This window comes from Stegostoma tigrinum, chromosome 6 (genome assembly GCF_030684315.1).
Source record: "Stegostoma tigrinum isolate sSteTig4 chromosome 6, sSteTig4.hap1, whole genome shotgun sequence".
In the NCBI taxonomy this organism is placed as follows: domain Eukaryota; kingdom Metazoa; phylum Chordata; class Chondrichthyes; order Orectolobiformes; family Stegostomatidae; genus Stegostoma; species Stegostoma tigrinum.
The window spans coordinates 66,530,101-66,557,829 of record NC_081359.1 but is presented as its reverse complement, the minus strand read 5'-3'; the positions used below and the strand labels follow the sequence as shown (position 1 = coordinate 66,557,829).

The following is a 27,729-nucleotide window of genomic DNA, read 5'->3' as shown; positions in this document are numbered from 1 at the left end:
CATGGCCAATTCATCTAACCTATGCATCTTTGGGCTTTGAGAGGAAACCTGTGCAGACAGAGGGAGAATGTGCAAACTCCACATAGATGGTCACCTGAGGCTGGAATTGAGCCTAGGTCCCTGGCATTGTGAGGCAGCAATGCTACCCACTACCTTCTGAGAGAAGAAAGTCTTACTTATCTCTGTTTTAAATGAATGGCCACTTATTCATAAATTTTGCTGTCTGGCCCTAGACTGTCCCACAAAGGGAAATAACTATTCTACCCCTCTCAAGTCCCCTAAGAATCTTGTATGCTTCAATAAGGTCACCTTTCATTCTTTAATATTCTAATGAGATCAGACCCTACCTATTCAACCTCTCCTCATAAAACAGCCCAAAACTGTTCACTGTATTTCAGTTGAGGTCTGACTAGTGCCATGTGTAGTTTTAACAGGACCTTCATAGTTTTATACTTGGTGGCATTAACCTTGGCAAAGTGCAGAAGTTCATTAACTTTCTCCCTGCTCTGATACATACTGTTTCACTCAGGGCATTGCACTGACCTTGGCCACTGCCTCAGTCCAATCTGGCCGAGCCTGGACGCACAGCCTCCTTTGCCAATCAGTGGTACAAAGCACTGCTTTCTTCTTCATCACTTTCCACTTACACTTTGAGTTTATCGTCAGTGAACTGGGAAGCTAACTTACCTTTCTGGCCTATTTCCTTGCAGACCAAAGAGTATAGGGTTGTTCCTGGAAACTAAAGCATCTGGGGATTAACTAGGGAGCCAGCAACAATTATAGTGCAAAGTTCTGGCAGTCCAGTTGTATAATTAATGGCAGGATGAGTGGAAGATTTTATAAGAAAAATTGCCATGGGGTATGACAGACTGAACACTGTGGCTCTCATTGTATAAAACACTACCAATACGCAGGAAAATTTAGTCCAAACCTTTTGTAACTAATTATTCAATTAGTATTGTCTGTTTTCAGTATTGGTGCAGTAGTGATGGATTCTAACCAAGCAGTTTCACTTTGCAACATAAATTTGAAAAGAAAAGGCTGGCAATTTAATATTTAAGACTTTTAGTTTAATGAGATATTTGTGAATTGTTAAATATTTTTAAAAGAAATGTGGTCTTAACTCGCTGCAATTCAAACAAATTAAAAAAGCTTTTCATTGAATAATTACAAAGGCAGTGGTAGATTGCAATCTTTGGACAGCCAGTTTTGAAAACAAAATGGCATCACCGAATATAATTTAAACTTTCAGCTCATCTCCAGAGAGCAAATGACTACTCAGCAATTCGATGGCATCAACTGAAATTTTCAATCTTTGAGAATTGTGCTTATTATTGTTAGTTTGTGAAATGAAATTTTCATTTGGAATGTCATGCTGAAATAGTTACAAAGTGCAATGTTCCAAATTATAATTTGCTGCAATGCTGCACAAAATTTAAAAATTATAATATCTATCTATGTATGATATGTCTTTAAATTACTTATTTTGTTGAATACATTATCTGCTGGAACTCTTTGTGCTAAGTCAACATGATGACTCTCTGGGTAGCAATAATTCACATGACAGCAGTTTCGTGTCAAACAAATTGGCCTCTGTCAAATATTTGAAGTTGCCTGGAGGACTGTGGATAAATAGATTCTGTATATAATTGTAACAAATTGTGACAATTTATATTTTGCTTCCCTTGTACATCCCAAAATAGTGTCTAACTCATTATATGAGGTCTATTAGACAGTACAGACTGCTCATGTATTGAGCAATGAAAATAAAGATGGAGGATAATAATTTGCAGTGAACTGGCCTCTGATTGGAAAACAATGAAAATTATAGAATCATCTCATCCATAAAAATTAGATGGAAGGAATTTGCATATTTTGCATATTTGTATGGACATTATATTAATTTTAAAAATCATTCTATGATCCAAATATCTTTCACAATGTAATATATCTTGAAAACTCAAAAACTGTCATGATTCAGACTCGCTCTTTATTTACAATTCTGTTTGCTATATTTACATATAAATATAGGTCATAGTTTTGCAGCTGTTTTGGAGCATTATGGGGTGAAGCAACTTGAATAGAAGTTCACTATTTTCTTTTGAAAAAGTCCAGATGCACTGGGTGCCACATCTTTGATCATTTAATTTTTTTATGTTAATTGTATACACTCTAAATACGTTGTCACACAGCCAGTCATGGTCAATAGCGTAATGTCTAAACATCAACAAATAGCATTACTGGAGCATCATTGAAACTCAAGTGTCTTACTCACTTTTGAGCTCACCTTTAGTGTTCACTGCAATCCAATGTCCCCATTGGAATTCCTAAATGTGGCTTCAAATATAGTAACTTGAGTCTGGGTAAAAATAGGAAAACAGTCTGTCAAATCTCTGTTAAAACCCAGTGTGGAACTGAAGGAACACAGCTGGTCAGGCAGCATCAGAGGAGCAGGAAAGTTGACGTTTCACGTCTGCAGAAATCTAAATTCTTTAGCAATTTTTTGAAGAAGGGTCCCAACCCAAAACATCAACTTCCCTGCTCCTCTGATGCTGCCTGGCCTGCTGTGTTTCTCCAGCTCTGCACTGTGTTGTCTCTGAATTCAGCATCTGCAGCTCTTGTTATCTCTGTTAAAACCCATTTTGTTTTGGATCTTGCTGCCTTACTTCGCAAAGAAATTTATCATGATGGAGCCTGTGATATTGAATGGGACTTGAACAAAACTCGAGTGGGATGGAATACTCGTTCTATGGCTGACCGGAAAATAGGAAGCAGCAGTTTGCACACCATGTCTACCCTATCATTTTCCACTTGTGATGAAGTACTGAAAGAACATGGCAACAGGACAGAGTGGCTAGTAATGAAGTTCAACAATATTAGCCATTCCTCTGTCAACCTGTATGCACATACATATTGTGCAATAAGTTTTGTATAGGGTAACAGTTCTGAAAGGGTTAATGTTGAACTATATTAAGTTCCATCCAATCTAATGATGTTATGTAATCTTTGGATGGAGATAGCTGAATTCTGTGCGAGTATTTAAAGGAAGCAGATCTGTCCTGCACAACTCGCAAGAGTCCTTTGTACTTACACCTAGCAAGCCAATGTAAACTGTATCTTTTGCTATCATGTAATATTGTGCCACATAAGTGCCAGGCAATGACAATCTCCAACACAAACTCTAACCATCTCTCTGTGACAATCAATGGCATGAACATTGCTGAATCTTCCACTTTCAACATCTTAGTGGTTATCTTTGACCGGAAACTAAACTGGACTTGCCATTTAAATATTGTGGCTATAAGAGTAGGAAAGTAGCAATCCTGTAACAAGTAACTCACCTCCTGACTCTTCAGACCCTGATCAACAATGACAAGGCAAAGGGCAGGATGTGATGGAATACTCCTCACTTGTCTGGGGATGAGAGCAAAGCTAACAACATTCAAGAAGCTTGACAAGATCCTACACAAAGCATTCAGCGTGATTTATACTCCATTCACAAAGAGTCACGCTCCCCGCCCCCCCCACCCCAACTCCAATGTACAGTAGCAGCAGTATGTACCATCTACGAGATGCACTGCAAAAATTCACCAAGATTTTCTGGCCAGCTCCCTCCAATCCACAGACACTACCATCCAGAAGGACAAGAGCAGCAGATACGTCACATACCACCAACACCTAAAAGCCACTCATCATCCTGGCTTAAAAATATATCGTCATGCCTTTACTGTCATTGGCTCCAAATCCTGGAACTCTCTCCCTAACAACATTGTGGGTCTACCTACACCAAATGGCCTGTAAGGGATCAAGAAGGGAGCTCACCACCACCTCCTGAAAGATATCACTAGTGGACGATGAATATTGGTTTAGCCAGCAAAGCACACATTCCACAAATTAATAAAAAAAAAGGACCTACTTTATGATCTAGGCAAGGTTGTCCTTCTGTTTAGACTCATCAATGGTCTATTCTCTACCACTCATAATTAGACAGGCCCCATACTCGGCAAAGAGTAGTGAACCAACCAAACCAGAATACAGGAGGCAGGCAGCAGTAGTATCTGACAATGCAACAACATGCTGTATCTCCATCTGCCTCGCAGAAATAAGGAGCATTTACATTTACCCAAAGCATGAGCCACAATTTACAGTATCAGGTTGTCCCATCCTTCTCCCCTAATTTTATTCACATTTACAACTGCTTTTCAGGAGTAATGAGAGCTTAGAAAGCACCGTTCTTTCTCAAATTTAATAGGATTCAAATACCTTCCAAAAAAACACTTTGATTTTTATATCACCAGAAATGCACAGGAGGGGAGAATGAACAATTGCTTGACCCTTCCACTAAAATTTTGCTTCCCTTCTCTTCTGTTCTTTATTTGAAAAAAAAAGCCATTTCCAGTTTGTCTAATCCCATTCAATGGATTTTTCTTTGAAAGAAAAGTCCAAACAGTGAGCAGATTGCCATAGCTCAGTGCTCCTGATGCAGCTGCCTCAGTTACATAGTTACACTAATCACACAGATCTGGAACACAGAACATAGAACAATACAGCACAGTACAGGCCCTTCAGCCACGATGTTGTGCCGACCTATTATCCTACTAAGATCAATCTACCCTGCATACTCTACATTTTGCTATCATCCATGTGCCGATACAAGAGTCGCTTAAAAGTCTCTAAAGTATCTGAGTCCACTACCACTGTCAGAAGCACATTGCACATGCCCACCACTCTCTGTATGAAGAACCTAACTCTGACATCTCCCCGATATCTTCCTCCAATCATCTTAAAATTATGCCCCCTCGTAATAGTCATTTCTGCCCTGGGAAAAAGTCTCTCACTATCCACTCTATCTATGCCTCTCATTATCTTATAAACCTCTATCAAGTCACTTCTCATCCTTCTTCACTCCAATGAGAAAAGCCCTAGCTCCCTCAACCTTTCCACATAAGACCTGTCCTCCAATCCAGGCAGCATCCTGGTAAATCTCCTCTGCACCCTATCTAAAGTTTCCACATCTTTCCTGTAATGAGGTGACCAGAACTGAACACAATATTCCAAGTGTGGTCTAACCAGAGTTTTACATAGCTACAGCATAACCTCATGGCTGTTAAACTCAATGCCCCTGCCAACGAAAGCCAACACACCATACACCTTCTTTACAACCTGATCAACTTGGGCCACAACATTGAGGGATCTAGGGACATGAAACCCAAGATCCCTCTGTTCCTCCACACTGCCAAGAATCCTGCCATTCACCCTGTATTCTGCAGTCAAATTCGACCTTCCAAAGTGAATCACTTCACAATTTTCTGGGTTAAATTCCATCTGCCACTTCTTTGCCCAGCTCTGCATCCTGTTAATGTCCCGTCGCAACCTACAACATCTCTCCATGTTGTCCACAACTCCACCAACCTTCGTGTCATCAGGAAACTTACTAACCCACCCTTCCACTTCCTCATCCAAGTCATTTATAAAGATCACATACAGCAGAGGTCCCAGGACAGATCCCTGTGGAACATCACTGGTCACCAAGCTACAGGCTGAATACTTTCCATCTACTACCACCCTCTGTCTTCTATTGAACAGCCAATTTTGTGCCCAGAGAGCCAAATTTCCCTGAATCCCATGCCTCCTCACTTTCTGAATATGTCTACCATGTGAAACCTTATCAAAGACCTTGCTAAAATCCACATACATCACATCCACTGCTCTACCTTCATCGATGTGTGTTGTCACATCCTCAAAGAATTCATTCAGGCTTGTGATGTATGACCTGACTCTCACAAAGGAAATAGGAACTCTTTAATAAAGTTGTTAACTCTGAGTTGGAGATGGAAGGCTGAGTTTTTGATGATATTAGTTGACTGGTTATCTAGGAAACACTCGATGACTTAGAATCTACTTTAACACACAGGTAATAATAAAATTGAATCCACTCAACTACTCCTCTAACACTCCACAGTCACTTGACAGCATTGATCCATCCATCTGCTCCCCTATCTCAACTCCTTCCACAACAAAACTCTACCCAACACAATATACTTCACCCTGTGGCTCTCCTCACACCGTCCCCCACACTCAGACCTGTCCCAACAACTGGAAGTCCAACCTGACATGACGACTCACCCGGCCTACCCTCAGTCGTCATCTGCATACCTGCCACCTTACCATCTCTGCCACTCTACCTACTGTAACACTCCACCATCATGCGACCCTTCCAACCACAGCCAACTCCCTCCTAACCAGGTATTTTCCCCATTGTCTAACCTTACACACTTATCAACATACCCACCTGCACAATACACAACTGCCACTTAACCACCCAGCCACCCTTCCCTGTTGTCACACACATTTTGTAAGAGCTACATCAATTTTATTTGGAATATACATTAGAAATAGACATTTTGATTCTTATGGTGCAGACAAAGAACACCTCAAAGCAAAAGTGGAAATGTATGGTGTTTACTGATAGGCTCCACCAGACCATGTAACTTCTGCTGCAACTGGGCTTCATCCTTTTGAGAGACAGGTACTTTGGGTTGAAAAAACAAGAAACTGTCCTGCAGTAACATCTGGTTTCATTTTAAGCAGCAGCGTTGTCACAGAACTGAGAAGAGAGCAAATGGGACACCGAACTCCAAAACCTCCAAGCAAAACATATCTATCCATCTGCCTATTTCTCTCTGTCCCTCTGGAAATGGAAGAAAACCAGCATTCCAAGACTTTGAAATGAAAAACTTATAACTCAAGTGAAGGACCTAGGTCCAACTGATCTGCTACTAAATTGGGAATTGCAGTTCATGCCAAAGTGATATCTTTGCCAGCAGCCCAAAGATCTGTGAGAAAGTGACCTTATTTCCCTTTGTAGTTTGGACTTTTGACATGCAGAATTTTTAATTTTGCCTATATACTTTCTGCCACAATATTGCTGCAAAACTGCCTATCCCATTATTCTGGTCCATCCCTATATGTGAATGTGTGTGTGTGTGTGTGTGTGTGTGTGTGTGTGTGTGTGTGTGTGTGTGTGTGTGTGTGTGTGTGTGTGTGTGTGTGTGTTGTGTGTGTGTTTGAATTTAAAGGAGATATGGTTTAACTTTGCATGTTAGTAATTCATAATCTGTATTACAATAATGCTTGTTTTTTTAAAAAATGATGCTTTCTCCATTTCAGTCCACAATCAGAAATGCAGAAAACTGAGTAGATACTGTCTTTGCGTTTATAGCTATCTACCAGATATTTCTGAACACAGACCCCTAAATATCTCTCCTCCTGCACAGTGTTACATGTTGCACTAGTTTTCTTGGCTCTGAAACAGATGAGCTCACATTTCCTATATCAAATTCCACAGGTCATACTTCCTTCACTCACTTATCAATATGCATTCATCATGTTGGGCTTCTATCTAAACTATGTACCATGCCACCTAACTCACCAGTATCAGTAGACTTGGATATATGTCTCTCTATTTCTTCATTTGAGTTGCATTATAAATTGACTGAAAGCTAAGGCCACAGTACAGATCCCAGAAGACACAAAGCCCATTCTGTCAATCTGAGTACATATCCTATATCTCTACTCAGCCTTCTACCTCCTAATTCTCTCCCCCTGTCAATAAGATACATCTAATTCCATGTGCTCTAATTTTTACTGAAATTTTTACTGTGAAAACATATCACATGTCTTCTGGGAGTCAATCCAAATAATTTCTATGGAGTTGCTTATCTACCATGTTAGTTAACTCATCAAGACCTTCAACTGGTTTCGATAAACACAGCTTCCAACTATACATGTTTACTGTGCTGATTCATTGTTACCTTAGAGTTCAATCAGACCGGTCTTAGTAATAGATTCTATTAACTTTCCCACAATAGATGTTAGACTAATTTCCCAAGTTACCTCTTCTACCCTAAGCAACGAGTGATGCTGCCACCTTTCCAATCCATATGATGACCATAAGATATTGGAAAAGAATTAGGCAGTTCAGTCTAATGAATCTGGTCCATCATTTGATCATGACTGATAAGTTCCTCGATGCCATTCACTTGCACTCTCCCCGGAACCCTCAATCCTCTTACTTCTCAAGAATTTATCCAAGAAGTCAATATATTAATAAGGAACTATTTTGAATGAGCATCTCCAATTTTGCACTCTCATTAATTATGAAGATCAATAATAAAGCAAATATTTAGCAAATGGGCCCGAAACGTCAGCTTTTGTGCTCCTGAGATGCTGCTTGGCCTGCTGTGTTCATCCAGCCTCACATTTTATCATTTAGCAAATCTGCCAGCTTTTCATTTTCAATTATAATGTCATTTGTGGCTGTCTTTTAAAGACCACAGCACTCTTAGCCTCACTTCCTTTCACTTAATATTCTTTTCAAAATCTTGTTATTCTTGATATCATGCAAGTTTTTCTTTCTCTCACAATGTCATTTGTGGTACATACTATTTTCTAATTGCTTGGCTTTTTTTCCTGAATCGTTCCTACTGTGTGGGATCTCTACTATTTTATACACACATAAGACCTTTCTTTTCATTTGACACTATGAGCTGAGTTTTCCCAGCCCCTGAATGACATGGGCAATGGATATTCAGGTAAAAAACGTGGAAATATCAGAAATATCCTTAACGTGAGAACTATAAACTCTAATTTTCCATCCAAGGTTTTAACAGTGAGGGGAGAATCTCGCTCTTGACCAGGGAGCAGCCAATTTGTATGCATTGTTACAATGCTAAATAAGCAAGTCCATAGACAAACTGCAGCTCACTGATGTCTTCTCTGGGTCTCCATTTTGGCTAGAACTCCCCAACATCTCAGAGCATACTGTAAGTATAATGACCATATCTGTACATGGAAATTGGAATTGGCAAAATAACTGCCTCAATAAAACATCATGCACATGTGGACCTCAATTATTATACAGTTCAGTATTTCAGCACTGCATCCTGAATGAAGCTCAGTTTACATTGCAACAATGCTGCTGACGGGCACTTGTCTCATGCAATGTAATAGGGTGCACCTCATAGCTTTTACCTTGCTTTCCTAGTGCTCACTCACTTTGCACTTAATTGGATGTTTCACAGTATCCCTGTCTGACCTTACCTTGCCTTTTTGTGTAGACTGAGCCAAACAGCTTGTCATGTTTGGTAGCAATAAGCACGCAATGGGGACATTGGTCAGTCAGGACCTTGGTCTATTGTTAGTCAGAAGAGGTGATGGGGTGTCCCAAATGAGTAGGAACCGCAGAGGGCACGAAGGAGTATGGGATGATAGGGTACATAAGAGACATTAACGGGAAATGCTGCAAGTAATATTGAAAGGACATGAGCCATGGCGGGTGGTGAACACAATGGCAGAATGAGAGTAGATGTAAGGTAGCAGAGATGGTAGACTGCAGAAGGTCATCAACCTTCTTGCTGAACTGCAGAGTGTGTCATTCAACCATGGACACCACATTGTTCTGGGTGATGAATCATAGAATCCCTACTGTATGGAAACCATCCATAGAGCCCAACAAATCCACACAGCCCTTCCAAAGAGCATCCCACCCAGGCCCATTCCCTACTTCTACATTTCCCATGTCTAACCTACCAAACCTAAACATCCTTGGGCAATTTAGCATAGCCAATCCAGCTACCCTGCACATCTTTAGACTGTGGGGTTAAACCAGAATACCTGGAGGTAAACCACACAGATAGGTTCGATTCCAGGCTTGGGCGACTGAGTCCCTGGCATCATGAGACAGCAGTGCTAACCACTAAGGAACCGTGCCGTGACTTCAAATCAGGCCGGCAGCATTTGACATGTGCTTAAGTGGGGTTTAAATATTGTGCCTATGGCCTGAATGTTAGATGTTCCAGGCACTGATGAGAAATTCACCACTGCTACTGCAAGATAGCATGAGAACAACACTTTGGAGGCATGGTGTATACTTACTGATGTGAGCAGCATCAAATTGTGTGAGAAAAGCCATTAGGCCTTATGGATGGAAACTCTACAAAGAAAGGCTCTGAAATTGGCACTTAGCTGTTCTCTGGGAACATTCAGCCCTACATTTCTGGAAATTAAATGGTTATGTCTATAGTAGTTTCAGGGATTCTGCCCTTTGCAATGTTTAATAGAACTTGAGCTTCACAGCCAGTAAAAATTGTAAAGAAGTACTAACACTTTGCTTGGAATTTATAAAGAGACCTGTTTGCTCACTTGGCAAGTTTGATTGTGCATCTTTTTGTTGAAAGCTGTTGGAACTTTGCAGCCATTGCAGTAATAGGTTTGAATAGGAGGTTGATTGTCTGGCTTTTTGAAATTAATTTGAACCCAAAACCTGGCAGGTTTGGGTCAGAGGCCTGGTTCAGAAGGGACAGGCAGAGATTAATTCTACTTCCCAACCCAAACCAGTATTCAACCTGCACATTCCCAGCTCAAATAGAGGCCAGAGGTTGGGCGGGGAGTCACTCAGACCCAGTGAGGTAGGCTGGAACTTGAAATCTGATCACAAAGCTGTGAACTTTGCAAGCTTTCAACTTTAATTCTCATTGGTCAATGCCTGAGAAGCTTCCATGATTAGAAATGCCAATCCCACTGGGTCTTGTTTCTGAGGGTCCAACCAACATGAATTTCTCATCATTAACCCTCCAGCATCCAAGCAAACCCTCACACTATCAAGTCCTGACATCTTCCCCAAGATGTGAGGCCCAACACCCCACATCATGTCTCTGTCCAATTTCTTCCTTCACATTTCCCCACAGCATGTAATTCCTACACAACCAACTCCCCCAAACCAAATTAATAAACTCCACCCTGTACATGGAATGATGTGCTGCTGTGACCCTCATGAGCAGCTTTCCCTGTCTAACCAAGGCCCAGTTAAATTTCTCACTGCCAATATGGAATCTTTAACTGCAGTTCCCTATTACATTCTGACCAATCTGCTCCTTGCAAATCAGTCAAGCAGAATCTCCCTGCTTGTTTTGTATCTGAGAAGAGCCACAATGGGAAATCTTAGACAAATAAAAACAGAAAATTCTGGAAATATTCAACTGGTCTAAATGCCTCTGTGGGCCGAGAAACAGAATTAATGGTTAAGGTTGATGACTTTACAACAGAACTGGGATCTGGAGACCAACAAGAAAAGCTTGTACATGCCCACTACCTGGAAAAAGATGTAATTTAATATTTGTTTAACAAACGAGTTTTCTGCGTTTAATTTGCTACAATTTCTGATTCAAAATTGTTCCGTTTAGTCTCTACTTGGACAATTCTTTCATGTACATAAAGGTATAGAGCATTACAGCACAGAAAAAGATCCTTCAGTCCAACTTGTCCATCCCCATTATGATTTTATAAATCTCCATAAGGCCACTCCTCAGCCTTTGATGCTCCAGAAAAATGCTCCAGCCTATTAAACTGATCTGATCCCATTTGCTACTATTTGGCCCATATTTCTCTAAACCTTTCCTATTCATATACCCATCCAGATGCCTTTTAAATGTTGTAATTGTACCAGCCTCCACCACTTCGTTCGGCAGCTTCTTCCAGGCACATACTACCTTCTGCATGAAAGTTTTGCCCCTCAGGTTGCTTTTAAATCTTTCCCTTTTCACCTTAAACCTATGCCCTCTAGTTTTGGAATCCCCTACTCTGGGAAAGAAAAGACCTTGACTATTCACCCTATCCATCCCCATTAAGATTTTATAAATCTCCATAAGGCCACTCCTCAGCCTTTGATGCTCCAGGGAAAAATGCTCCAGCCTATTAAGCCTCTCCCTATAGATTAGATTCCCTACAGTGTGGAAACAGGCCCTTCGGCCCAACAAGTCCACACCACCCCTTGAAGCATCGCCCCCAGACCCATCCCCCTATAACCCACCCACCCCTGAACACTACGGGCAATTTTAGCATGGGCCACCCCGAACACTACGGGCAATTTTAGCAGGGCCAATCCACCTAGCCTGTACATCTTTGGACTGTGGGAGAAAACCAGAGCACCCGGAGGAAACCCACACAGACACGGGGAGAATGTGCAAACTCCACACAGACAGTCGCCCGAGGCAGGAATCGAACCCAGGTCCCTCGTGCTGTGAGGCAGCAGTGTTAACCACTGAGCCACCATGCCGCCCTATTTGTTAATGTAAATCACAAACGAAGAAAAGTGAAAACTTAATACTAAGTTTCATTCTTGCAAGTACACAAACACTCAAATTATAAGATGTAAAGAGTGATGAGTTTGACTTGTGTTGAGTATAATGAAAGGTATATACCTATATACATACACATATACAGAAATAGCTCAAACAGTAACGCCAGCAACATCCTTACAAATCTTTTCTGATCATTTTCAAGTTTAACAACATCTTTCATATAGCAGGGAGACAAGAACTGAATGCAGTATTCCAAAACAATGCCCTGTAAAGTCACACCATGACATATCAATACCCATACTCAATGCACTGACCAATGAGGGCAAGTGTGCCAAACACCTTCTTCGCCAACCTGTCTACCCGCGACTCCACTTTCACGGAATTATGCACCTTCGTCCCTACTATTGGCAACGGTCCACAGGACCTTACCATTAACTGTATAAGTCCTGCCTTGATTGGCCAACCAATAAATAATTTTCCATTGCTAAAGTGCTGGTGATCTGTAACTCGGGTTTTTTATTATATATTATTCAGCATTAAGTGTTGTAATCCCAACCTCATGAGTCTGAGAAAAATGCTTGGTGCTGAAAGAGAGAGCTATAATGAAATCAAACTTTTGTTTTCTGACACCTACCATCCAAAATCTAAAATTGTTACATATTTCTAATTCAGTTATGCTTTAAAAAGAAAGGCAATAATGAAAAGGATTTTTTTCTGTTGCTTTAAATATAGTTGGAAATATTCTGTACTTTTGATATCAATGCAGTCAAGGTCTTCACTCAGGAGAAACAGTAAATGGTGAACACATAGAATTAATGCCATTCAATCCACAGCTGACGGAGATTTAATCATATTTAACACTTTATTACTGTTGGACAAAAGGTCACACAAATGTATGTTTAAACAAAAAAGCATGTGTAAAAGCGGATAAATGTATTTTGTTCCCTCAAATAAGAGTGTAACAATTATGCAATAGTTGTTAGTTTGGAAATTAAATGTGACTGTTTAAAAGTCATAAGGTGACTTGGACAAATGTACATCAAATACTTTTTTATAGCTCAGAGCAGTTTTGAAATCTATTTACAAACACATCATGACTTTTTCAGTCAACTGCAATAGAACTTTCAGCAAAACAAGACAATTTAACTGGTTTGTATAAAGAGCAAGTTCCTTGTTGAATAAAGAGGAAATCCTTGGTAAAATAATTGTTTCATGTTTAATGTCAGTATTGTTCTTCCGATGCTTAGCTTTAATCATAATATATTTTTGTTTCCTTTCAAGTGGCTCTGAAACTGAAAATAACGTCTCTTCTAAGGGCCATCATTCCAAATGTAAGATGTTTCACAGCAGGCAAAGGGTGGCTTTGCTGCACAGTACGTTAGTGTGGGCAGAGTTTGGTGCTTTCTGAACCAAGTATAACATAGCAATTGCTTCTACAACAGAATACACTACAAAGAGCATCAACTGAGATGATACTGAGATGATGCAGTTTACTAATTTAGCAGTTAATTTCATACTTGCATTTCATGAAATTTATCAAGTAGCCCTTGTATGTTTGTAAAAAGCACAGCACTGAAAAAAAGTGTCTGCTTGTGTTTTGCAAGAATAATTTTGGTTCTTTGGGTGAATGAAATGTTAAAGACCTCTGAAGGTGGGGGTCATAATTGTAAACCATCGAGCTTAACCATTTGAGAACTTCTGAATTAAAACATGCAAAGTTAATGTGAGAATGCTATTAAATGATCTTGGGATAATAAGAATGTATCTCTGCTGATGTTATCTCACTTCAGTAACTCCTTCAATCCAGATTGCTAATGAAGCGATCACATGAGACTGCATAAACAAAAATGCTAAAAACAAATCAAGAGAAACAAAGAATAATGAAGATCTTTCTGAAGAAGGGTCTAGGCTTCCTCCTCCTCTGATGCTGCTTGGCCTGCTGTGTTCATCCAGCTCTACACCTTGTTATCTCAATAATGAAGATTTGTTTCTTTTCTAATGCTCATTTTTTAAAAGGGTGGAGATTCTGTATGGATTGTTTCAACATCCTTAAAGGAAGAATTCTAATTGTAGCAATTGTGGAGACTTGCTAATGTTGTCCCCTTGTTTAAGTGATCTGGTTTGAAGGAAAATGGTGAGACAGCTCAAAATTTGATTTGAGAGCAGTTATGAACTCCTTCCTACTTAAAATGGGTGAAAATTTTGATACAAAACAGTTGCCACTTCTTTCCATTAGATTCCCTATATTAATTGTACTGTGTAAAGAATGAGCTATCCTTCATTGCAAAATCTTGATTAGTTCCTTATGGCAAAAGTTGCTGACAAAGGGGGCAAGGTGATCAAGCTGAGCTAATACGGCATAGAATTTACAACAAGATCTACTTTTTTTCTGCTTTGCAGGACTCTGAGAGGAAATTAATTGATTTTTTTTACTGCGCATTTAGATATTTAGAGCATAAATATAACTACTTCTTAATACATATAGTCATCATGTCTTACTTTCAAGCTACATTGTTCTTGGATCATGTGCCAAAATGGCTAGGTCACAGCTACTTAAGTAATCAATGTACACTGTTAAAAGGACTAGTTGTATGTAAAATAGTGGTGTGGTCTTACTAGTCCATGCAAAATATCATAATTACCATTTTGCCAAAACATTTTTTTTAAAAAGTCTAGGGCATTATAATTACAGTAATGAAAGCAATGTAACATTTACAGGGAAAACCCCGAATGCTTAATTACTGTTATTCCACAACCTTTCTAACATTAGCTGAGATCACCTCTCCTGGTGAGTTGTTGATATGGAACTGGGAGAAAGATATGTTGAATCATAATTCCTTGGTTGTTTTCATATATATTTTACCTCACTTCACATCTGTAATGAGTATGCAAAGGTCTTTGTGAAGGAATATTGTCTTCATGAAGAAGGATTTAGTAAATATATTTGGGCAGGAAAATAATCAGAACTGCAATCATCTGTTTCATCAGGCTGAGAGCATGTATCAATTTGGTGTAGGACAGTGTATTGTAGTTCCAGCTGAATGCTCCTTTAAAATCAGAACACTCTTATGTCCTTGTGCTGGATCCATCTCTGGCAATGTAGGAAGTGAAGGAGGGCCCCATGGAGGACTCAAGCAGTGAGGCAATATGGGTAGAACTCAGAAATAGGAAGGATGCAGTAACAACGTTGGGGCTGTACTACAGGCCTCCCAACAGCGAGCGTGAGATAGAGGTACAAATATGTAAACAGATAATGGAAAGGTGTATGAGAAACAGGGTGGTGGTGATGGGAGATTTTAATTTTCCCAACATTGACTGGGATTCACTCAGTGTTAGGGGTCAAGATGGAGCAGAATTTGTAAGGTGTGTCCAGGAGGGTTTTCTAGAGCAGTGTGTCTGTAGTCCAACTCGGGAAGGGGCCATACTGGATCTGGTGCTGGGGAATGAACCCAGCCAGGTGGTCGAAATTACAGTAGGGGACTACTTTGGAAATAGTGACCACAATTCCGTAAGTTTTACAATACTCATGGATAAGGATAGGAGTGGTCCTAAAGGAAGAGTTCTAAACTGGGGGAAGGCGAACTATATCAAGATTCGGCAGAATCTGAGGAATGTAGATTGGGAGAAACTATTTGAGGGTAAATCCACATCTGATATGTGGGAGGCTTTTAAGGAGAGGTTGATTAGCGTGCAGGAGAGACATGTTCCTGTGAAAATGAGGAATAGAAATGACAAGATTAAGGAACCATAGATGACAGGTGAAATTGTGAGACTAGCCAAGAGGAAAAAGGAAGCATACATGAGGTCTAGGCGACTGAAGACAGACGAAGCTCTGCAAGAATATCGGGAATGTAGAGCGAATCTGAAACGGGGCATTAAGAGGGCTAAAAGACGACATGAGATATTGCCGGCAAACATGGTTAAGGAAAATCCCAAAGCCTTTTATTCATATATAAAGAGCAAGAGAGTAACTAGAGAAAGGATTGGCCCACTTAAGGACAAGAAAGGAAAGTAATGCGCTGAGTCAGAGAAAATGGGTGACATTCTTAACGAGTACTTTGCATTGGTATTCACCAAGGAGAGGAACATGACAGATGTTGAGGTTAGGGATAGATGTTTGCTTACTCTAGGTCAAGTTGACATAAGGAAGGAGGAAGTGTTGGGTCTCCTGAAAGACATTAAGGTGGACAAGTCCCCAGGTCTGGATGGGATCTATCCCAGGCTACTGAGGGAAGCGAGAGAGGAAATAGTCGGGGCCTTAACAGATATCTTGGCAGTATCCTTTGACACGAGTGAGGTCCCGGAGGACTGGAGACTTGCTAATGTTGTCCCCTTGTTTAAGAAAGGTAGCAAGGATAATCCAGGTAATTATCGACTGGTGAGCCTGACGTCTGTGGTAAGGAAGTTACTGGAGAAGATACGGAGGGATAGGAAGAAAATGGGCTTATCAGTGATAGGCAACATGGTTTTGTGCAGGGAAGGTCATGTCTTACCAACTTAATAGAATTCTTTGAGGACGTGACAAAGTTGATTGATGAGGGAAGGGCTGTAGATGTCATATACATGGACTTCAGTAAGGCGTTTAATAAGGTTCCCCATGGCAGGCTGATGGAGAAAGTGAAGTCACATGGGGTCCAGGGTGAACTAGCTAGATGGATAAAAAAACTGGCTAGGGAACAGGAGTCAGAGAGTAGTAGCAGAAGGGAGTTTCTCAAATTGGAGACCTGTGACCAGTGGTGTTCCACAGGGATCTGTGCTGGGACCACTGTTGTTTGTGTTATATGAAAATGATTTAGAGGAAGGTGTAGGTGGTCTGGTCAGCAAGTTTGCAGATGACACTAAGATTGGTGGAGTAGCAGATAGTAAAGGGGACTGTCAGAGATTACAGCAGAATATAGATAGACTGGAGAGTTGGGCAGATAAATGGCAGATGGAGTTCAATCCGGGCAAATGCGAGGTGATGCATTTTGGAAGGGCGAACTATACAGTAAATGGAAAAGTCCTAAGGAAAATTGATGAACAGAGATATCTGGGTGTTCAGGTCCATTGTTCCCTGAAGGTAGCAATGCAGGTCAATGGAGTGGTCAAGAAGGCATATGGCATGCTTTCCTTCATTGGAGGGGGCATTAAGTACAAGAGTTGGCAGGTCATGTTGCAGTTGTATAGGACTTTGGTTCGGCCACATTTGGAGTACTGTGTACAGTTTTGGTCGCCACATTACCAAAAGGATGTGGATGCCTTGGAGAGGGTGCAGAGGAGGTTCACCAGGATGTGGCCTGGTATGGAGGGTACTAGCTATGAAGAGAGATTGAGTAGATTAGGATTATTTTCATTAGAAAGACGGAGATTGAGGGGGGACCTGATTGAGGTCTACAAAATCATGAGGGGTATAGACAGGGTGGATAGCAAGAACCTTTTTCCCAAAGTGGGGGACTCAATTACTAGGGGTCATGAGTTCAAAGTGAGAGGAGGAAAGTTTAAGGGAGATAGGCGTGGAAAGTTCTTTACACAGAGGGTGGTGGGTGCCTGGAGCGCGTTGCCAGCGGAGGTGGTAGACACAGACACGTTAGTGTCTTTTAAGATATATTTGGACAGGTACATGGATGGGCAGGGAGCAACTGGACACAGACCCTTGGAAAATAGGTGACAGGTTAGACAGGGGATCTTGATCGGCGCAGGGTTGGAGGGCCGAAGGGCCTGTTCCTGTCCTGTAATTTTCTTTGTTCTTTGTATTCTTCAGCATGTGAACTAGTGTAATAAAGCAAATGATAGTTTGAGACACTTTTTTATCACTTGTGGGAAAAAAGGTACATTTTCTCTGGCTTTGTCTTGATCAGTTTTATGAAATTTAGAATGAATTCATTGTTGAGAGATCATAATTATTTTACTTGTTAAGGATAGGGCATGTGAGCATGTAATTCACTGTGAGCAGGCAACCACTGTATTTGTGTTCACATAATCACAAATAAAAGCGTTATTTAGCATATTAGACTAATCTTGAATTAAGCTCCTATATTTATTCCTGCATTTTAAACATCCTTATTCTTCGTTGATTATGAGCCAAGTATAAATAAAAGACCCTAATTTAAACCATAGATTCAACGAGTCTCAAAAAATAACAGTGATAAAAGCTGAGCTTACAGAAACATATAAGAGGCACAGGAATAAATGTGGACTGTGAGACTTTGGCAAATCAGACCTTAAACATCCTCCTGGAGTTTAGTGTAAATGTAAACCACATTAAAAACTATTGTGAAGCCATAATAATGCAAGTATCCAGAGATGTGTAGATGCCAAGTTATCAAACTTGAGCCACCTTCCATTTCATTTAGTATGAATTCCAGATCCAAAACACTCCACATACTCTGACATTTCCTAAAGGCCATGTTCCTCATGAGTAATATCAGGGAGTGGTATCGCTGCAGGTGGTAACCTAAAGTTTGACTTCTGCAGTCATTTCAATTTTTATTCACTGCTCATCCCTGACTGTAAGGGAACAGGCTGATAAACAACAAGTTGGGATAATGTGGCCACTAACCTACTTGTAATCTGACTTGCCATTTGTCAGTCATTATTGTCAATGGAGGTAAAAATCAATGGAAATAACATTTTTGAAATATTTATCACTTTCAGCCAGAAGTCTCATTATGAAATGAAATTCTGTATTTGGCAAAATAGGATTCTACTGTGCATGAATTACAATTGGGCAGAATCATCTCTGCAATGGTCACAGAAAATAGATTCCACTAGGAAGAAAATATATTTAAGCCCTCAAATCAACCTGCTCATGGTGGAAGAACAATTTTAGGTGTTATCACCAACAATACCTACGCTGTTTAACCCTAGAAAAAAATTGGAATAGTTTCTATACTATTGAGACACTACTTGATATGATTTAACTTCAAGAAGAGACCAAGAGATTCCAGTGTCTCAAAGCATATCCTTTATTTTATTGTGGCTGTTTCTCAGCAAGTTGTCAAAAGTATCATGTCCATGACCACTGAGAGGTTTGTGAAGTTTGTTCAATAGCATTTCATTACAGGGAAAGTGAAACCTTGAAAGGGAAAATGCTGCAAGACCAATATCTATATAAAGTGAAGCAAGGTAAGGCTAACCAAATAGATTAGCTAACTAAACTCAACATAAGAAGGAAAAATCTAAATGTTTAGGATTCAGAATGCATTTCTTGATGGAGTGGTGGATACAAATTTGATATTACCCTTTAAAAGAGAATTGGATAAAAAGAGCTAGCAGGAAATACTACATGGACCTGAAGAAAGAACATGGGATTCTTCTTGTTGGAATTATCTTTGAAACACCTGGCACAAACTTGATGGGCCAAGTAGCCTTCTTTACCGCTATAATTCTATAACTTGAAATGGGTATCATTTTCAGGGCAGCATTAAAGAATGCAAATAATTATATTTATTAAATTCCCTGCCGTAATGTTTCTTTCTTTTTGGTGCCTAGTTCTATAGGTGCCAACAGGCCTTAAATCTCTAAGTAAGTGGTCAACATTCCTGCAGAAAACTAGATGATTAATGGTGAAGCCCAGCACAATGCTATCCTCCTCCCCAAAAACGTACATGAACATAATCCAGCAGCAGTCATCGATCAAGAAGAGAAATCCTGGCAGACTTTTTTTCCAGCCGAGACATGAATCTGGTTATTGCATTCCAACCATTCCCCTTACAGGTAGCATGTTAGCCTAGAAATGGATTTTAAGTGATTTACTGCAGTATCGTAATTCCTGTTACTGGGGGTCCGTTATCCCCAGTCAAAACTTGAGAGGTGTGGAATTTGATGCAATGTACTGATTTATTTGTAAGGAAACATTCAGAAATGGATTGAGTAGCAGAAGTCATTGACATTTGTTCTGTCAGTTATCGTGTTAATTCTTTGGCATCAAGTGTTCTGAGCTGATGGCCATAAATTTCAAGGGCAAATCTGCATATTTTGTTATAAGCGCTGGAGTACTGCAGAAAAAAGTGATCCCTTTCCTCCACTGCAATAGTGGAAATCAGCAAATGGCACATTACTCAATCACAAGGATACTTGTAGGTCAACAACAAATCAATCAAATAGCATCAAGAAATCTACCTCTAAGCATGATGGAAATAGGAAAACAAATGTATTGGAAAACTATATGTCCTTGTCACCTTCGTAGTTACTAACTGACATTGTTTAGATACAGATGTTATTATGTGAATAATAACATAGGCAAAAAGTCTGTTATTTGTCCTCTGCTCTCCATTACAATTGTTCAGTCACAACATGCTTGCTTGTCTCCAGTGGTGATAACTTTCAGTAATAGTGTGCAACTTGAGAAAAAAACACACAAGGAATTCTCTTTAACAAACACTGACAATATTTTAGTGACATTTTCTCTCACTTATGAACTTACCTTTAGCTGCTTTTTGTATATTCAGGCCAAATATTTCTGTATAGTCTGGCCAAATTGATTGTCATAATATGACTGAATCATTTTCAGATATCTAATATGGTCAGCTAATTGCTACAACTTGATAATGGTTTTATAGAGCTTTATCTGAATTAGCCAAAGTCACCTTATTACAATAATTAAACTGCAAGTAACATATTATTTGACTGGTTTAAATTGCATTTTTTCTCTGGTGAGTTGACAGCTCCAATCTAATCTAATTACTTTCTGATTTCTGATTATTAGACCAAAAGAAGAAAAATTATTTGCCTTGTCAGAGGAAGCACCTCACATACAATCAATCATCCATTATTTGTGCTAACCTTACCAAATAAGTTATGGTGATATATCAAAATTCTATTTTAAAAAAGTTCAAATTTATAATTTACACAGTAGTGAATAAATGTAATTCAGTCTAATTTGAAAGCAAATGTACTTGTCTCTCAGTCTGTGGCTTCATGGGGAAGGCACTGCTTCAACATACCTCTGTATGTACATCTTTATATAATAATGGTCTTGTCAATGAGCCATTGCAACAGACAGGGTCTTTTCAATTTCTTTGGAAGTGGTATGGCAGTGGATGTAAATTCTTGATTGCTGTGACGTTGTGCTTGAATGTTTATCTACATTTATTTAATGCCAAATAGCCATGATATTCAGATGATAAAAATATCAGTGTCCATAAACTTCAGGCTTCTCAGAAGCTTTCCACAAAACTTCCTGGAAATAAACCAGTTTTTCCATTTCGCTGTAATGTGCCTTTGAACCATCCGTCTTCCCGCTTCTTGTGAACAAACACTATGTCACCCTCTTTAAGTTCAATCTCTGCCTCACTCTGAGGAGGATATGGGACCAGCACTCGATACCTATCAAAAGAAATAAATGAACTTTGATCATGAATTACTGTTGCTTTGGCAATTCTGTAGCATCCATACTAGTTCTCTTACATTCCCATATTTAAATAAACAATTACTTTTAACCAATCAGGAGCAAATTATTGCAGATGCTTGACTCTCTACTGAAAATATCAAATGCTGAAGATCACAGTGGGACAGACAGTGTCCACGGACAATTTCCTCTATTACTGAGCTAAGTCTGCCAACACTTTCCTTAACCTGAAGATTTCACAAATTTTCTTTTAATTTCCAGATTATATAACTGCAGGCTCACATGTAATGAAGAATGGTATACTTCACAATTCTTTTAACTAGGTCAAACTGCTCAGTCAATTTGTTATGGAATCCATTTATGCATTTTGCAAATACAATATATTGAGCAGAATTCTGATCTTGCTTTCCAGACCAAATTACTGATTAAGTCACAAAAATGAAATATTGTGACAAACTGAATTGCAAGGCTGGTGAAAAACCATTTGTCATTTCAATGTCATTACACCTTGTATCATTTGCCTCTGTAATCCGGGTACATATTTAGCTCTCGTGGATTGATATTTTTATTGATAATTCTAAAGAATCCAAATTGAAAAGGGTCTGGTATTCACAAATTTGTAATCTATTCCAATAGATAGGAACCACATTCCAAATACATGTTTGGCACCAAATGTAGAAGAAATTTGCGCTGTCACTTATTATAGAACGTAGAACAGTACAGCTCAGTACAGGCCCCTCAGCCCACGATGCTGTGCCAACGTATTATGCTACTAATAATTAAAGTAAACAAACCACTAATTTATATCTCTAAAATCAGGTATAAAGAAACTCACAAAAAAAACATGTCTTTTTTGGTTGGCATCTACCTTTGAGGTTAGAAATGGTTATGTTTCTGGGGCATATCAGAAGGAACTTAGAATGCCATTTAACCAGAGCCTTAATTTGTAGATGTTGAATACTATCAGTATATATGGTTGTAATTCAGTTAGTTAGTTGGCAAGAAAGGATAAAGTTAATAATTATAGAATTATTGAGCCAATGCCATATAAAGCTTTAATCTGCAATTAGCTAGTGCCAAAAGGAGATGTGCATATTGCTATCGCACCCTACCATTCTCTCAGAGATGGCATGCCTTGCTGCAATATGCACTTTCCCCAGCAATATGACTGTTTTCAATAACTCTTTAAGTCTCCAACACATTGACTGAATGACAGGAACTCTGAAGTCTATAATCTGATTAAAAAAGAAGTTTATGTAGCATTCCAGATTATAATTTTTACAAACCATTTACTATTTATACAACTATATACTTCTCAGAAACTCGAGGGAATGGTTAATGAGTTTTAAAAAAGGGAAGCCAGCCTCCAACTTTTGGCTTGACTGATGATGCACTGAGTATTGTTAGGGGAAACAATCAAAATATTTCAATGAGATCGCATGCCTAAAAGATCAAGATCCACAGAAGAGTTATAAAGGCGTCAAAATCTTTCTCTCTCCATAGGTGTCGCCAGATCTGCGAAATTTCTGCAGAAATTTCTGATTTTATTTCAGTATTTTGTTTTTATTTTGGTTTGCCTAATATTTGATCTCTGTTCCAGATTTAACACCAATCAACGAATGGAGAATGGTTTAATAGAACAACACAGCGCTGTGATTATGGGCCAAAAAGAGCAGGGGCATTTCCATCTGGTTCAGCAACATTACCCACTTCTATATTCTTAACTGGATCCTCCACATTGTCCAACTCCTCTCCCCAGTTATCAGTCTCCCCACCCCTCATGATTTTCAACGACCAGCCCAGCTTCAGTCCACCAACCAGCCAAGTTTTCAACCTGCCAAGGTCAGGAAATACATTAAAATTTATTCAATTTGATACAACTTATGCGAAACCCATAATTCCAGATTGCGCACTGACTTAATGTTTGCTGCCAACATGTCATTCCCAGTTCAACATGAGGCCTCCTTTCCAAAATAAAATCCTGAAAAGATCATTCTCATCATCTAAAAATCCTGACTATCTCGCTGACCTGATTGCTCATTTACCAAATTAATACTATAAGCTCGCCTTCAAAAACCCCTATATTCCCATATCTTGCTCTTTAAGGTTATCAACTTTGCACAGTGATAATATCTAAAATCTTCGATCTTTCTCTTAATTCTGCTGTTTCTTACCTTTCTCATCTAATTATTAACGCCAGTGGAAGTGCCAACACCAGATGTATCTTACGCTTTATAGCATGAAACACATTTTTAGTAGGGGTACTTAATGGGGTTTGCTGGATTAATCACCTAGTATATGCACTGCCCAAACATTCCAACTGTTGAAGCCTTGGTTCCCACATCACCATTAGCTGGCATTCAGTGTAATAGTCATGCGGGAGATCCACTTACCATAGGAAGGTATGAATTCTGGCATGCGTGTGCTAGAAAGGGCTGTGGGAATTATTGTGAAATCAGGCATTTCAAGCAAGTGATCAGGGAGGTGAGTGAAGGGCTGCAAGAGTGAATAAAATTTAGAGAAGTCAGATTCAGTACTCTTGCAAAAATTCGCTTGATGTTGTCAAGGTTTCTTGGGGTGGGTAGGAAGGAGGACAGGGAAAGGGAATTCAGACTAGAACAAACAGAAGTGTTCTATTTCCCCATGTAAAAGAAAAACTTAAAGGAACATTTCATAAATCTAGGCCACCAATATCAATAAACAGATGTTACTGAGTGGGTTATTTAACTGCAATATTACTATAGACAAGTGTATACACATAACACTTGAATGATTTGAATTCATCATCTCCTCTTGCCTTCTTCTGTTATTTTGGTCGTTTCTCTGAGTTGGTTCTCTACAAGATTTGGAAATAATTAATGAACTGGTGCTACAAAAAGCCTGAAGATTGAAAAACGTAATTCTACAACCACTTTTTAGTTTCTTTTATGTTGACTTCCATAGCTGTTGTGTTCAAATATGCTTATAGATTAATCTAAATGAGGGCAGCTTATTTATCCTCCACTGTTGTCATGACAGAATCCTGGAATTACAGAACACTAAGTTACAGCAAAGGAGGAGATCAATTTCGTTGTTGTCTTTGTGGTGGTTTTCTGCAAAAGCAACTTAGTTAGTTTCATTCCTTAGTACTTTCCCGTCAGTCCTACAAATTGTTTTCTTTCAGATGCTTCTCCATTTTATTTTAGAAATGACAATTAGAACCTGTCTTTTAGATTTTTTCCAAAACAGTGCCAAGTGATCAAATCCCAGGTAACATTGAGAAATGATTCTGTTTAAAATTAAACCCTTCAACCACTTTCTAATGACTCATACGAGGCTAATTATTCATAATTATTAATAATACTAGAGTCAGAGAGTCATACAGAATAGAAACAGACCCTTCAGCCCAGCTCATCCATACTAACTAGGTTTCTTAAAACTGAACTAGTCCCATTTGCCTGTGTTTAGCCAATATCTCTCAAAACCTTCCCTATCTGTGTACCTGTCCAAATGTCTTTTAAATGTTGTAATTGTGCCCATCTTTTCCACTTCTTCTGGCAGCTTGTTACATACACACCACCCTCTGCATGAAAAAGTTGTCCCTTAGGTCCTTTTAAATCTTACCCCACTCACCTCAAACCTATGCCCTCTAGTTTTGGACTCTGCTATCCTGGAGAAAAGACCTTGACTATTCACTTTATCCATGCCCCACACGATTTTATACACCTCTATAAGGTCCCCCCCCCCCCCCCTTCAGCCGCCTACACTACTACTACACGTAAGTATCTGCAGCTTGGGTCACTTGCCACTGAAAATTTAAGTTATGCATCTCCCAATTAGCAGGAAACTCCTGGTCATGTTAGGAACCCTAAATGTGGCAGTAGCTGGTGATTCTCTAGCCAACTCTTCCCCACATGGTAGAGCCAAGATTGGGTGCTCTTCGATTTAAGGGAACTCCGTGCTCTTTGATTTTATACACTTATGCTGTACTTACACAATAAATACATTAGCCTAAATGTATTTTTTTCAAAACTGGTTATTTGAGATAAACCAAACACTTGAAGTGGCAATAAAGAATGCTCAACACTATGCTCAGATTCACTTGAAATTGCTGGAAAACAGCGGGACCACTTCACTACCAAACAACAAACAGTCAAATTAAACTTCAATGGAAAAGAAGTTCAGGTGCTGTGCATAACTACATGTCTTGTGCTCCACAGGCACTATGTAACATTATTGCTTTTGCATCTCATGATTTGATAATCAATGTTTGGCCTGGTCACCTTTTTAGGCTCTCCCCTTATTTATGGCAATAATGTGAACTGTTAGAAAATGTTTTCTAGAAATGCCGATTTCTTACAGCAGATATTAAAGTGCCTTGGCTATCATGTCTTACTCATACTAAGCGAATTCCCTCAGGAGAGATTCTGTAAAAATGACAACTATGAACGTCCTAGGGATACTGTCAACATGAATCAGTGGCATAGTGAACAATCCCCTTCACTTCACCAGCTGTAGCATTCTATAGGTTTAATAAATAAGGGGCCATTGTTAAAAAAAAATGAACTGATCCATTTCCTCCCAGCTGTGACTGTTCCATTTCATTTGAGGTAATACATCTCATGTTATTGACCTGTTCTCTTGAAGTTACATTTGCAAATGATACATCAGGGTCCCTAAAGTGGTGAATCGATCATGCTTCACTGTCAATGGTGAAATCGATTGCTTGCCCCTTGGTGAACTGAGAACAAAGCCTAGAACTCACTTCAAGAAGTGGAAGCTACTATCATATTATCAGATTTCTGACAACACTGTTCTTATTCTAATGAGGCACCAGCCAGATATGAACAATTACACAAACTAAGTACCTGAGAACTAACGTTTGGTTACCTTCTAAGGCAGCGCAATGCCATTTTTACTAGAGTCAATATACTACCACGCATGATTCTTGTATACCACTGACCTCATCCCACTAGTCTACATAATTTACTACTTCCTGATAGCATTTCTGCTGGGCCGCCCTTTGTAACTTGAGAGTAATTGCAAAGTAATGGCAGCAATTGAGATAACTGCTTATCATAATCATTCAGAGGAGACAATGGAAAATGTAACTTCAGACAAATGGGAAAATGTGCCATGATATTAGCAGTAGAGTTACAGGAGGTCAAATAACCTCCTGAATAACACCTCTGTTTATTTTAACAAATACATTCTGTGCATTTTTAATCAGAAAATGAAGCACAATCATGACATTTGAAAGGCATTATAATGTGCTTCAGGATTGTTACCAAGATAATACAGAGTATTTTGTTTCTTTCAAACATATAGGACAATGGTAACTGCTGAGGAAGTGGGACCCATATAAGCCATCCACATGGGGAAAAAGGAAGTTATTACAATTCAGAATACATTTAAATTCTAGACCTAGTGCTTTGATGTAAGTCTTAATTGAGTTTTGATGCTTATGTGGATTTCGCTTGAAAAGAAGATTTGAGTTTCATTGTCCCATGCTTTACCATTATGAGAGTGTGAAACAGTCTGTTCCTAAAGATCACTGACTTCATGGCCAGGGGCTTTTGCTGCCAGACCTGCTGAGTTTCTTCAGCAAATTCTGCTTTTGTTCATGTCAAGGGTGGTCACTTTCACCTCACTGCTGGGGTCCAGCTCTTTCTTCATGTGTTGACAAAGGCTGGAATGAGATCAACAGCCAAATGTCACTAGCAGAATCTGAAATAAGCCTCAATGAGCAGATTTTTCCCTTGCAAGTGCTGCTTGATAGCATGGTGTCAATGACCCATTCCTTCACTTTTGCTGATGATTGAGAATAGACTGATGGGGTGGTAATTGACCAGGTTAGATTTGTCCTGCTTTTTATTTTAAGGACAGGGCATACCAGATAATTATCCACATGGCTGGGTTGATGTCTTTGTTGTAGCTTTTGTAGCCCAATAGCAAGGGCTGTGGCTAGTTATGGAGCACAAGGCTTCAGTGCTACTGTTGGTATGTTGTAAACATTTGCAGTATACAGTGTCTTCAGCTGCTTGTTAATATCACATGGAGTAAATTGAATTGGCTGATTTCAGCCTTATTTTCTGCACTGATGTGCTGGGCTCCCCTGTTGTTGAAGATGGGACAGTTATGAAGAATCACCATGCCCTACTGGATGTAACTGGACTGCAGAGCTGAGATCTGATTAATAGGTTCTACGATTGCTTCACCCTCTCCACCGCACGCTACTTCTGCTGTTTCATATTTAAGCCCTCTTGCGTTTCGTCTTCGCTG

General features: G+C 39.4%; 1 protein-coding gene across 2 annotated transcripts in view; it reads right to left on the bottom strand.

The window, feature by feature from the left end:
- Window positions 1-2,260: 2,260 nt before the first annotated feature.
- LOC125453652 (E3 ubiquitin-protein ligase SH3RF3-like) overlaps window positions 2,261-27,729 on the bottom strand; it is a 374,596-nt gene continuing 349,127 nt past the window's right edge. The window contains exons 10-11 of one of the 2 annotated variants that reach the window (XR_007247806.2): window positions 21,065-21,446; window positions 2,261-2,359 (exon numbers count right to left, since the gene is read on the bottom strand). Coding sequence is in view for 1 of the 2 variants with exons in the window: in XM_048533495.2 (XP_048389452.1) it covers window positions 21,278-21,446 (169 nt within the window). In the remaining variant the exon portion in view is untranslated. Of the gene's footprint in view, window positions 2,360-12,979; window positions 21,447-27,729 lie in introns of those variants that run through there. The other variant, XM_048533495.2, reaches the window with a different exon arrangement.